Here is an 11783-nt window from a genome sequence, read left to right on the forward strand (position 1 = left end):
ATATATATATATATATATATATATATATATATATATATATATATATATAGTATAGGATAATTTTCACAAAGCATCATCTCTCAACTCCTGTATCATTAACAGATTTTTTTTTTCCATACATGGAAACACGCCTTGTGTTATGTGTTATGTGCAGAACTATTGCTCTATTAATAGTCTTCCAGTTAATTTGTGGATCTTCTCCAGAGTTATTTTAGATCTCTCAGAAGCCATTCTGTTATATCCTGACCTTATCCACCCTCATTCTTCCATTTTAGGATGATGGATCGGTCGTTGGATTAGACTAGAAACCTGGCCTACTGTATGTAACATAAATCTCCTGTGAACGTCTTCTGGACCTGTGTTGGAGACCAAAAGTTATATTACACACATTTGGAATATATTTACTGAAAATGACTACAGAAAAAAAGTTGGATGTACTGTTTTTTTATTTTTAATGATCAGAGTAAGGATGTAAAAACAAAAAGGCATGCCACACTTATGAGATTTATATTTCTGAAAAAAAAAAATCAGTTAATTCTATTTTTTTTTTTATTTCAGCTTACTTATAAACAATCCTCATTGTACTGCATACAACTCTGTTAAATTACATAGCAGTTTGAAGATGTTTCATGACAGAATGTAAAGTAAAGTAGTATGAATACTTTTGCATCTAATTTTTACTGCGGTGGTTTTTGTTTTAAGACTAAACAGTCGGTGTCGCTATTTAACTGCAATAATATAAAATGTACAAAACCTGATGTGGACAAACCCCACAAAAAGCCTATAAAACACGCCACTGATATTGAGAGGGTATTAAGATTCCAACATGATTTATGTAATGAAATGTAGCTGTAGCTTACATAATTACTTAATAAAACAAAAACAAGAGATATTTTTGAAATATATAAACATTCAGTTATTACATGGTCAATTTAAAAGAGTGTAGCTATTTAAAATAATGTAGAAACTGGACAAAACCAAAATCCACTGTGCAGATATATATAATTCATTGGCCAAAGCTGAAACATGTCATGTTTTCTTCCTTTTATTTGTTTTCTCTTTCCTGCATTTTGGAGGAAAGATCAACCTGAAAGCCCTAGCTATTAAAAACATAATCAATGCAACAGCAAACAGTAAGAAAAGGACAACATCTACAGAGTAATAGGAATACCAAGGTAGTTTGTAGGACTCAGTTTTCAGGTGAGCAGCGCCTTTGTGTCTCATTACAAACTCTATCCAGAAGAGGGCAGTATCGATGGGCTTCATTGGTTGATCCCTGTGCAGTCTGGAGAGTCTCTGCATATTCATCCTGTAAGAGGGATCAGTCAGAACTTCTTTTACAGCTTTCAGGAATGTGTCCTCTTTGTCCACAGTGGCTAACGTAATGATCTTAGCCGCTCCTCTCTCTTGTAGACGGACCAAATTGTCGTACTGGTCATAAAACACGGGTAACCCCACTACTGGTACTCCATGATAAATGGCCTCTTGGACTCCATTTGTTCCTCCATGAGCGACAAATACTTTCACCTTTGGATGACCTAAAAGATCTTTTTGAGGCATCCAGTCAAGCAGTAAAGTGTTTTTTCCCAAAGTGGCAGGTTTGATACCATTATACCTCCAGATGACTTTCTGGGGTAACTGAGCAAAGGCTTCAGCGATCTTGTTAGTCACTTCTAAAGGAAGTTCACTTACAAAGGTTCCAAGAGACATGATGATGACTCCATGCTCTCCAGAGCTCCGTACAAACTCCTCCAAGTTCTCAGGAAGAGGCTTAGGGGGTTCACATTGAAAGCCGCCAATGTAGATAACGTTTGGCATGGTGGGGCGAGGAAACTCAAAAACAAAGTCCACTCTCATGAGCCACAGGTCTGCTCCTCGTAACAAGTCTTTGTGTCTAACTTCTGGGCCAAATAGTTTATCACAGACGGCCTGATACTGGGGACTGATCAAAAAGGTGTCCTGAAATTCCCAGATAGCATAGAAAAGGAGATTTTTGACTCTCTGTATGAAAGTCATTTTGTCTGTCAGTCCTGAGCCAGTCATTGGGATATAAGATAAAGGAGAAGGTGCAAGAGCTAAGTGGCCCTCCCCACTGGTAACCCATCTTACATTATAGACTAGAGGCAGTTTGAGAGCATGAGCTAGTATTATACCTGCTCCCCATGCAGGATCAGTCAGTACCAGGTCATACTTCCTTGCCTTTAAACTATTCATAAACCTTTTATCTTCCAACATACTGCTAGCCATCTTGCACATCATTCCATGCATGTCGGACATAGCATTAAACATTTCAAACTGCAAACTAATGAAGCTTATGATGGAGCTCTTTCCTCTCTCTAATTCAAAAATCTTCCTCAGGATTGGGTTGATGAAATCATGATTGAAGGCTCTTGCAACTGGGACTGTGATGCTTTTGTAGCTCGGAGAGTCATCCTTGATATACCAGCTTTTGTTGGTTTTAACTACATCAATAGAGTGTCCTTTAGAGTGGAGAGCTTGAACCATAATTTCCATATTCACCCAGTGGCTTCCCTCTAAAGGAAAGGCCAAAATCCTTCCTCCATGGCCAGGTCTCCACAAAAGAAATGCAGCAAATAACAAGAGAAGATATGCTGTGGCATTTCCCCTGGATGTCATCTTAAACCTTGAAGAAAAAAAAAAAAAAAAAAGAATTACACAGAATACTGAAACTGTTAAGAAATTTTGTGCACATATATATATCTTACACCAACAATCATATACCTGCTGAACTTGGTCCTATGAGGTCCTTATTTTCTAAGTGTGAAACATCTTGGACTCTGGATAAGTGAATTCCAAATTCCAGAACAGCTTGCATGGAACGATTATAGATCGGCTTTTCTTGGGGGGAGGGACTTTTCCCCCAAAGAAGGGGCCTCTTTGTTTAAGCTGCAATGTACAAAAGGCCTGCTTTGAATTAAACCTTGTTATTACAACCTGAGCTCTTTTTGGTGTTTGACTCACCATTTCTCGTCCTCACTATAACGTTCAGGAGTAAAAATTACATAATCACTTTTGGCATAATCTATCAAGCCTCAAAAGTGACAGGATGAAAACGGATCAAACCCTAAGCAAAGACTTTTATCAATATAAAAGTCCATGTTTCTAGTTGATACTGGATGTTTTTTTCACTCTGTACAGATTGGAATAATGCAAATTATAATCAAATGTAGATATAGATTCTAAAAATCAGAACAGGACAGATGCAGTGATTAAAGTAGGAATAATATCAAATTATTTTCAGTATGTAGTCACCTCCATTTACTCAGAAGTCCTGGTTCCCAAACTGAAAGTCTGCTCCCTCTAGGTTAAGGGCCGCTCTATGCTTCAGACAATCAGTTAAAAGTCTTTGATTTTTTGTTCAAAAGGAAAGCAGAGACCAGCGAGAGATGGATAGATTGTGTCTCCTTTTGCAGGAGGGATGAACAGGTTTGTGATTTACCAGTCAGTATGTGTTCTGACCCTGAGCTACGGTCATGAAATATAAATCATACCCAAAAGAACCAGATTATAGATACAAGAAGCTCAAGTGAGCTTCCTCAATAGAATAAGTTAGTTTACACATTTTTTTTTTTTTTTTTTACACCATTTCTTCCAGAAACTAAGATTTTGCATGTTTATTCCTGATTGATATTTGTACTTTTTAGAAAGTAAATCTCTCAGTTTCTGCTGTCTTACACAATAGACTGATGTTGTGTTGCAGTTCTGTAGTTGTACTTTGGATCTGTAGCCACAGAGAGGCAACAAATGCATTGCTAAAAGCTCCTGGCTCCTCCCAGCATTGGGACCAAGCATTGTTTTTTTTTTTAGAAAGGTTGAACTTTGATTATATAATCTTGATTACATTATGTTTGATAGCAACACATGCTGGTGTGTCAACATCTTCCTTTACATGTTACTGAGCTCATCTATAATCTTCTGATAGCCTTCCAAGAGAAAGAGTCTGTCCCTAGCTAAAAGGAGTGATGTGAATTTTAAATTCTAACAAAAAAAGGCAATGGGTAATCTGTAAAAAGACTCTAGGCAACATAAGAAAATCTTTATATATGCAAAACATCCAAGAACAGTGTCTAAACATCTCTGTTATTTTAAATGCAACCCAGCCCATCACAGGAATTCAGGATATTTGCTCTGAAAAGAAGCAGATTGCTGGTAACTACAAATCCTGACAAGAATGTTTGCAAGAAAACTGCAAAAAGGCTCTTGTTTTAACTTAAGAAAATGTTTTCTTTACAGTTCCAAAGGGTTACTTATTCTGTAGGAAAAGAATCTGAAAAAGAACAAAATAAAAAACAAAAAAAGCAGCAAAAAAGGCCATGTTTTACTCAAATGATATGTTCTTCCTCTATGATCATTTTCCAAACAGGAACCACATGTATATCTAAAGATATAGAATGTAGACGACCTCCAAATAAAAGAAAAATAAAATTAGAAACCCTTTTGCGTTTTTTGGTTTCATTTACCGTAGAAATTGTCATGGAGTATCTGTATTGATTTTTTCTGTTGTTGCTCGTCAAGCTGGAAACTGGAAACAAGCTTACAATAAAGTTATAAAATCAACATGTATTTATCTCCAGTTGGAATTATTTCTGGCTCCAAAATCTAATGCAAAGGAATGTTGTTAAATGGTCCTTTCAGTCATTCAAATGTCAAATAGTGTCGTAGCAGCTAATGTGCTTTTCTTTCATCAGCAATGGAATAAACCGGATGCCTCTAGAGAGTACTGCCAGGATGTGTAGGGACGATGATGCTGGCCCATTTGTGAATGACTGGAATGAAAAGGATAGCAGAGCCAAGAACTGACACCAGGAGGAAGGCCCATAGAAACATTCGATCCAAAACCTGGGCAGCAAACTTCCAGTCTCGCACCACCTACAGAAAAAAAAGAAGTAATCTCTTAAAATGCGTTTAATTGCTAAAAACAAAGAAAATTTGGACTTTCACTGAATATCATGCTGTTATTATTTATTAGCCTTTTTTGATGTAAAGCAATTTACTAAAACTTACCTCTCTGACCTGGTTTTCTTTAACCACATGCATGGTGATATAGCGAATAGACTCCAAAGCTGCTTGGAGGTTGTGATGGGTGTACAGAGGAGGGCTGAGCTCAGGGGTGGGGATATTTAGCTTTTCTAGTCCTGCATTTCTTCCCGTTTCAGGCTCTCCAGCTGAAGCATAGCGGTCCACATGGCTGCGCATGCACAGCAGCTTTGGCAGTCGGTGTAGGAAAATCCTTCTCACCCACGGTGCCATGCCATGATGTGTGGATGAGGAGCGATGGTGGATGTTGATGGCAAAGACGGTGATGACGATTGAGAGTGTGACAAAGATCATGGTGAAGACCAGGTATTCCCCAATAAGAGGGATTGCCTTGGAAGAGGAAGGGATGATCTCTTCAATGACCAAGAGGAAGACTGTGAGTGACACCAGCACGGAGGTACATAGAGAGATCTTTTCACCTCCGTTTGAGGGTAAATAGAAGACGAGGATAGTGAGAAAGGACAGGCCAATGCAAGGGATGATGAGAAAGAGGGTGTAGAAAAGAGGAAGCCTGCGGATGATAAAGAAGTAGGTGATGGTAGGATAGGAACTGCTGCCATCGCTTCTCAGACCACGGCTGCCTGTGGCTTTCACTATCTCCCATTCACCATTGTCAAAATAATCCTGCTTGTCCACATGGAAGTCGTCCAGTAGAACGTCCACCTATCAAAATACCATGAAATTAGTAAGAAATCATCACCCAGGACACATTCAATGTTATAAAGACTCACCTGTGAGCCATCATAGGTCCAAGATCCAAACTTCATGGAGCAGTTCTGGAGGTCAAAGGGGAAGAAGGTGACATCTATGGTGCAGGCTGACTTGTAATTGGCTGGTGGATTCCATGAAATGGTTCCATCATACTTAACAACTGCCTTAGTGACAGTCCCCTCGAAACGTCCGTCTGAACTATTGAGAAAAGAATGTCCAAGTTTAAACTCATAGAAATAGTCACAACAATTTAAAATACCTGAATCCATTAAGCATCATCGTCATCTGTTACAAGATGTGTAAGACTATTTTAAACATAATCACTAGAGCTGACTCTACAAACCATAATTTACATATGTAATGCTCTTACAGTTCCTCTTTAAAATATGAAATTGTGGATTCTAACAAAATAATAATAATTTCATAGCAGCAGCTATGTGTATGTAGTTTCCAAAGTGGAAGGTAAATTATGCTTGTTTTTTAAATCTGAAACTGTAAAATGTGGGGTAGATTTCACATTGGCTCCATTCAAAGCAATTGATACTGTCAAGTTCGGTTGCTCTTTTTATTTTTAGTTCTGTTCAGTTTTGGTCTTTTGTCAATCAGTCACGCTTTGATTTATGTTACTCTGTGTTTTGCATGATTCATTGTTTACAAATATCTTTAGATGATGACGTTATAATTATCCTACGATATCTCTAGTCCCTTACTGAATGCCAATGTTTCCTCCACTATTAGTTTGTTACACCCGCTGCCACCAATTCCAGCCAGCCTGCATTGATACAATCCATTATTTAAGGGCTGAACGGTCTCCTCTCCCTACTCACTACGGGGTTTAGGAAAGCCCTTAATGTGGTGAAACCTCTGTGGGAACGCACAATGGAGGGTTGGGCCTTAGTCTCATTTCCTTTTTGTATTATTTAAGTTCTTTCTAAGTTAGGCTGAATCCCATGCCCCCTAGGCACTACCCCTTAACTATTGAGTGTTCCTCGCAATGAAGTCACACTCACAATTGTGGCGGGCAACTTGACTGAAGAAAGGGGGTATAAACAGGAATGGGATGGCCTATTCCCTCCAACGGATAAGGAAAGCTGTAATCTCTATAGCAACAAAGTGACACCCCATGTTCGTGGCTGTTGCTCTGTGGCCTAGGTTGTGATGACATCAAACATTTGCCCCAGAAATAGACTCACTATTTAAGGGCTGAATTGTTCACTCGACTTACCTACTACAGGTTTTGGGACAGTCTTTAACTTAAAAGAAGGGCTAGTGTTTAGGGCCGGTTTGGAACTCAGCCATCCTGTCAGTCACCTCCTATGTTCCTCCTATGTTACTCTGTTCTGGTCCCTGTGATGCTTGCCTGTTTACCTTTGGATTAATGCTGCTGCCATCATCACAGTAAATATGCAATAACCCATCTCTGCCCCTGCCTCTGTATTTTCAGTCCATCTAAAAACTTCTACAAATTCTGACAACTTCTGCAGGATTTTTGGTTTTACGTAAGTTAACACATCTACAGAATAAACACTGTTGGCTGTTTTCCTTTTTGAACTCAATCAGTTCAATTAATTTTATTGTCATATAGCACCAATTCACAACACATGGTCTCAAGGCCCCCTACAGTCAGTTTATTCAAATGATACAGTCTGAGTAAAAAACAAAAAAACATTTCTATTTAAAGAAAACCAAAATATTGGACTAAGCCATTTCCTTGCTGGTTAAACTTCTGCATGAGCCTGAGCAGACAGTCGCTTCTATACCTTAGCTACCCTCTCTCTGAAGGAACACAACACAGCAATACAAAAAAATATTTTTGAAAGTCACTATATGACTACAGTTCTCTAAAACCCTTGAAGCACAGTGTTACCTTTATTGTGTCAATATCATAAATCAGTTATCACACACCACATCATGCTACGTACTTGTCATAAAGCACAACATCAGGACGCCAGATCCTGTCTGATGGAACCCGGATGGTTGTGATGCCCAGAAAGTCTTCAGGGCTCCATCTCAGTTTCATATCAACCCATTCCTACACAACAGGGGGAAAAAAAGAAAAATCTGTTAAAAAAACAAATACATTTTGCAACAACTTGCAGAGAGAAGAAAACAAAAATATATGTGCTTTTCTTTTTGAAGGAAAAACATAAAACTTATTCCAATAGCTTTAAAAGCAAACATTATGTGTATTTTCTATACAGCTGCTCAATAAAGTTTTGATGTTTTTTTGTATTTTTTTTGTTTTGTGTGTGTTTTTTTTTTCTTTTGCATAATAGATCATGTTTTCAAATAATAACTCTGTAGTTTTCATACTTCTAGATGTTTTTAATGAATATAATTCATTTCTCTTATCCCTCTATCCGTGGCATCATGTAGCTGCCAAATCTGCTGCTCTGCATCAGATTCTTATTGCTTGTTTATTTTTATAATTGTCATGCTCTTTTTGCTACAATTCTATATAATAATATTATTGGCATGTAATCATGTGTTGTACATCTCATTAGGATAGAATAGAATTCAACTTTATTGTCATTATAGTGTCACAAGTACAGAGCAATGAAATTCACTCTCCGTATTTAACCAATCCCGTTGGGGAGCAGTGAACTGCCATTGTGCGGGATCAGTGCAGGGTTAAGGGTCTTGCTCAGGGACCCAGAATGGCAGTCCGTGGGAGTGGGTCTTAAACTCAGAACCTCTGGGATCAAGGCGCAATGCCCCAACCACCAGGCCAACACTCCCTGTCGTTCTGGGACAAATGTATACATGATGCCATGTTTACATTTGTCCTAGAGGTTTTTAGCTAAGTTGGGCATACTTTTACATCTTTACTCTTATGTTGATACACATTGTAATTTAACTATAAATGGCTAAAAATGAAAACAGCTTTGTATTCCGCATGTGATGAAATTGGGGATGATAGCTCACCACAATGGCTTCTGCCCATCGTCTCTTTTTGGAATGAAGTAATTTATATATCCGAGCAGAAAGGAGTTTGGTTAAATAATGTATAAGACCTGACACAGACTCCATATATAGAGCTGACAGGATGGGGCAGGGGATGGAATGGGTGCGTGGAAGTAGGTGGTTAGGCTCAGGGTCTAATCAGGTCTAATAGATGAGAGCTGTCAGTGAAATGCCACTACATCTGATTAAAAAAAGCTTACTAGGCCAGAAAATACTTTGATACACAATCTAGCTTTTGACTATCAAACAGGTTTACCTGAATGTCTGTATATAAATAAATGACATACAAAATCAGTTAATCATGTGTTTATTATTGGACTTGCCTGTTTTATCCAGACATTAGTTGTCATCAGCTGGTTCTTTTCGTCCTAGGATGGATAAATGAAAAACAAATGGTCTACTAAAGCTTCAGTTTTCAGAACCATTAAAAATGAGTAAAAATAGAAGTTACCACATCAACCAGCTGGGAAATAGCCAACCCAAACCTCACGCGGATGGTCTGGTTTAGGTACTCCACAGGGCGAACCCATTTCTGGTAGTTTCGGAAGAGATATTTGAACAGTTTGTCCTCTGCTTTTGCATAGGAAGAGATATTTGGAACCCCTGAGATCAGAGAAAAGGTAGAAAATACGGTTCAGAGCTTCAGCATACAAGAAAACATCCTGGATTTACTTTCGAGGTCTAAAAGGTTTTAAAAGAGTGTCTCAGGACAGTCTACCATAACAGACAGGTTGGTGAGGAGTACAATCATCAGAGATAGGGTGAGAGTTGTGCACTTCACAAATCTAGTTGTTATGGCAAAGTGGCAAGATAATACTATTGTTGAAAGGAATCCATTTCCAGCTTTATTATAAATGATGTTAAAAAAAACAAAAACATGTTGTTGACAGATAATATTAATATATCACTCTTTGACCTAAATTAAGTATGTGTGGTGGAAAAGTAATACTGCTAATTTAAAAACATGCATCATATCAAACTGTTTGGTAGGACAGGAAAGTTCAGGACGGGAGAGGACAGGACAGGGCAGGTCGGGACGGGACAGGACAGACAGGAAAGGACAGGATGAGACAGGATGGAACAGGAAAGACAGGACAGACATTACAGGACTGGGCAGGATGGGGTTTGACAGAGCAGACAGGAAAGGACAGGACAGGATGAGACAGAGAGGACACGAAAGGACAGGATGGGATGGGACAGGACAGGATTGGGCAGGACAGGACAGGATACCATATTTTACCATGTTTAAAACAATATGGAGGCTGAATCATGCTGCAGAAATGTTTCTTTTTTTAAGTAGAGTAAGGAAAGCTTGTCAAATTTGAAAGAAATGCAGTAGACAAAAAGGGTTGGTATCCTGGAAGATACGGATCTGTCAGATTCCGTAAAATATCCAGACAAATTTAGACAGATCTGATCTGTCAAAAATCCTTTCACAGACAGATATATATTATACGGACGTTGGATCCCTGAAAAGATGCGATATCTTTGACAGATGCAGAAAAAATACAGGTTGTATCCTCCCAGATTCCCACCTTTTTTTGCTCGGTAATAGGAAGAGTGCAAAAGGGAAGGCAGTCCTGGAGGAAAATCTGTTAGTGGCTCTTAAAGACCAAAGATTTACAGTAGATGAATGTTTATTTCCAGAGAGACAGCTCTAAAATACAATCAGAGCGCTGGTGGAATGGTTTAGAAATATTCCATCAATGCCTCCAGTTGAGAACTATGCTAAGACTTCCAACATCCATACTGTGGCTTAGTTTGAAATCATTCAGCCTATAAATGTAGAGAAATTCAACAACCAGAGTGTCCTAAGATTCTTCAACAATATATTGACTCAAGGGTATCCTCTAAATATATAATACAATACAAAATATCCTACTTTTAATTACAAGCCAATCAAATGTACTGCACTTTGCTGCTGTAGGGTAAAAAAAAAATTCATAAGGATATCAGTGCTTTTGTAAACTGCTGTATCTGAAAATCAGCAACAATGGCCGCACATATATATGTTGCTCTGTCATTGACAATACAGACTAGTCCTCCTACAACATACATCTGCCATGAGATAGGCTGTCATATTCTCAGGAATATTGCTTTTTTAGCCTGAGGCATACTGTATTTGCTGTCAGGAAAATAGAAAAAAATATTTAAAATGTAAGTGGAGCTTAATCTGTCAGAACTGGCATCTGCTGTAGATCAGAATTAATATTTAATGTTACCTCTTGGATTTTGATTAATTGTTTTTTGTCTGTCTTGGGCTGAACTATCGATAAACGAGAAAAGATTGATTTAAGTGGGCATGAAATATATAAACCGGTGATTGGCTCATAATACAGATGTGGAGATCTTCACTGATAGTAGATCTTTGATGAAGGCATAGGGTTGCAATACAAGTGCAAAGCATCTAAAGAAAAGACACTATTGCAGGTTTCTGTAAAGTTTTCAAGCCAAAGAGGGGTTTTTGCTTCTGGGTACAGCTAAAGAAAACTGATCAAGGGCCACAAAACCTGAACCAAACAGTATCAACAATTACATTTTATTTATTTTTTATTATAATTCATAGCAACAATATATTTTCCTTTGTAGTTTAGAAATAAAATAAACACATTCAACTTTAACATAGATAAGCATAAGCATATAGACATAGAAATAGCTGCAAAAAAAGTGCTAAAGCTAGCATTAATCTATTCCCTTTACAATTGGAACATTGTTGAGTATTTGATCATTTCTGGCTAAAGTTAATGAAAGCCAAAATGTTGGGACTCACATAGAGCTCATTATGGGATGGAAAATGAACATAACACTCACAGCCACGTTTCTTATTGTTTATATTCCTGTTTATAACATCCTTAAAATGTCAAATTGCTTTGGTAATATGTATTTTATCATTCAACACCTAACAATCAATTTTTGTTCATGCAGTCCTCAGTTAGATTGTGCTTTCTTTTCCCCATATTTAATTCAGTTCAATTATTTTAGAAAGTAATTACCTAAAACTCAATCAACCACGTTCTCCAATTACATAAGTACACTCACCGGCCACTTTA

At 37.9% G+C, this 11783-nt stretch overlaps 2 protein-coding genes across 2 annotated transcripts in view; both read right to left on the minus strand.

Moving 5' to 3' along the window:
* Positions 1–265: 265 nt before the first annotated feature.
* On the minus strand, positions 266–3081 carry LOC107095599 (UDP-glucuronosyltransferase 2C1-like). The gene is made up of 2 exons (XM_015391759.1): positions 2743–3081; positions 266–2644 (listed from the first exon to the last, which is right to left on the minus strand). The coding sequence occupies exon 2, from the start codon at positions 2635–2637 to the stop codon at positions 1030–1032; it is 1608 nt and encodes a 535-aa protein (XP_015247245.1). The 5' UTR covers positions 2638–2644; positions 2743–3081; the 3' UTR covers positions 266–1029.
* A 602-nt stretch (positions 3082–3683) lies between these two features.
* The window catches only part of LOC107095606 (neuronal acetylcholine receptor subunit alpha-5-like), a 10971-nt gene continuing 2871 nt past the window's right edge, over positions 3684–11783 (minus strand). Inside the window, exons 3-8 of the mRNA XM_015391768.1 lie at positions 9185–9336; positions 9057–9101; positions 7692–7801; positions 5790–5967; positions 5026–5721; positions 3684–4890 (exon numbers count right to left, since the gene is read on the minus strand). Of these exons, the coding sequence (XP_015247254.1) occupies positions 4732–4890; positions 5026–5721; positions 5790–5967; positions 7692–7801; positions 9057–9101; positions 9185–9336 (1340 nt within the window). The 3' untranslated portion in view covers positions 3684–4731. The remainder of the gene's footprint in view (positions 4891–5025; positions 5722–5789; positions 5968–7691; positions 7802–9056; positions 9102–9184; positions 9337–11783) is intronic.

Source organism: Cyprinodon variegatus, unplaced genomic scaffold, assembly GCF_000732505.1.
Source record: "Cyprinodon variegatus isolate N-32 unplaced genomic scaffold, C_variegatus-1.0 Scaffold22, whole genome shotgun sequence".
In the NCBI taxonomy this organism is placed as follows: domain Eukaryota; kingdom Metazoa; phylum Chordata; class Actinopteri; order Cyprinodontiformes; family Cyprinodontidae; genus Cyprinodon; species Cyprinodon variegatus.

Bases quoted from the DNA above. Each gene is read 5' to 3' on its own strand.
- LOC107095599 (XM_015391759.1), bottom strand. From the start codon at position 2,637: ATGACATCCAGGGGAAATGCCACAGCATATCTTCTCTTGTTATTTGCT.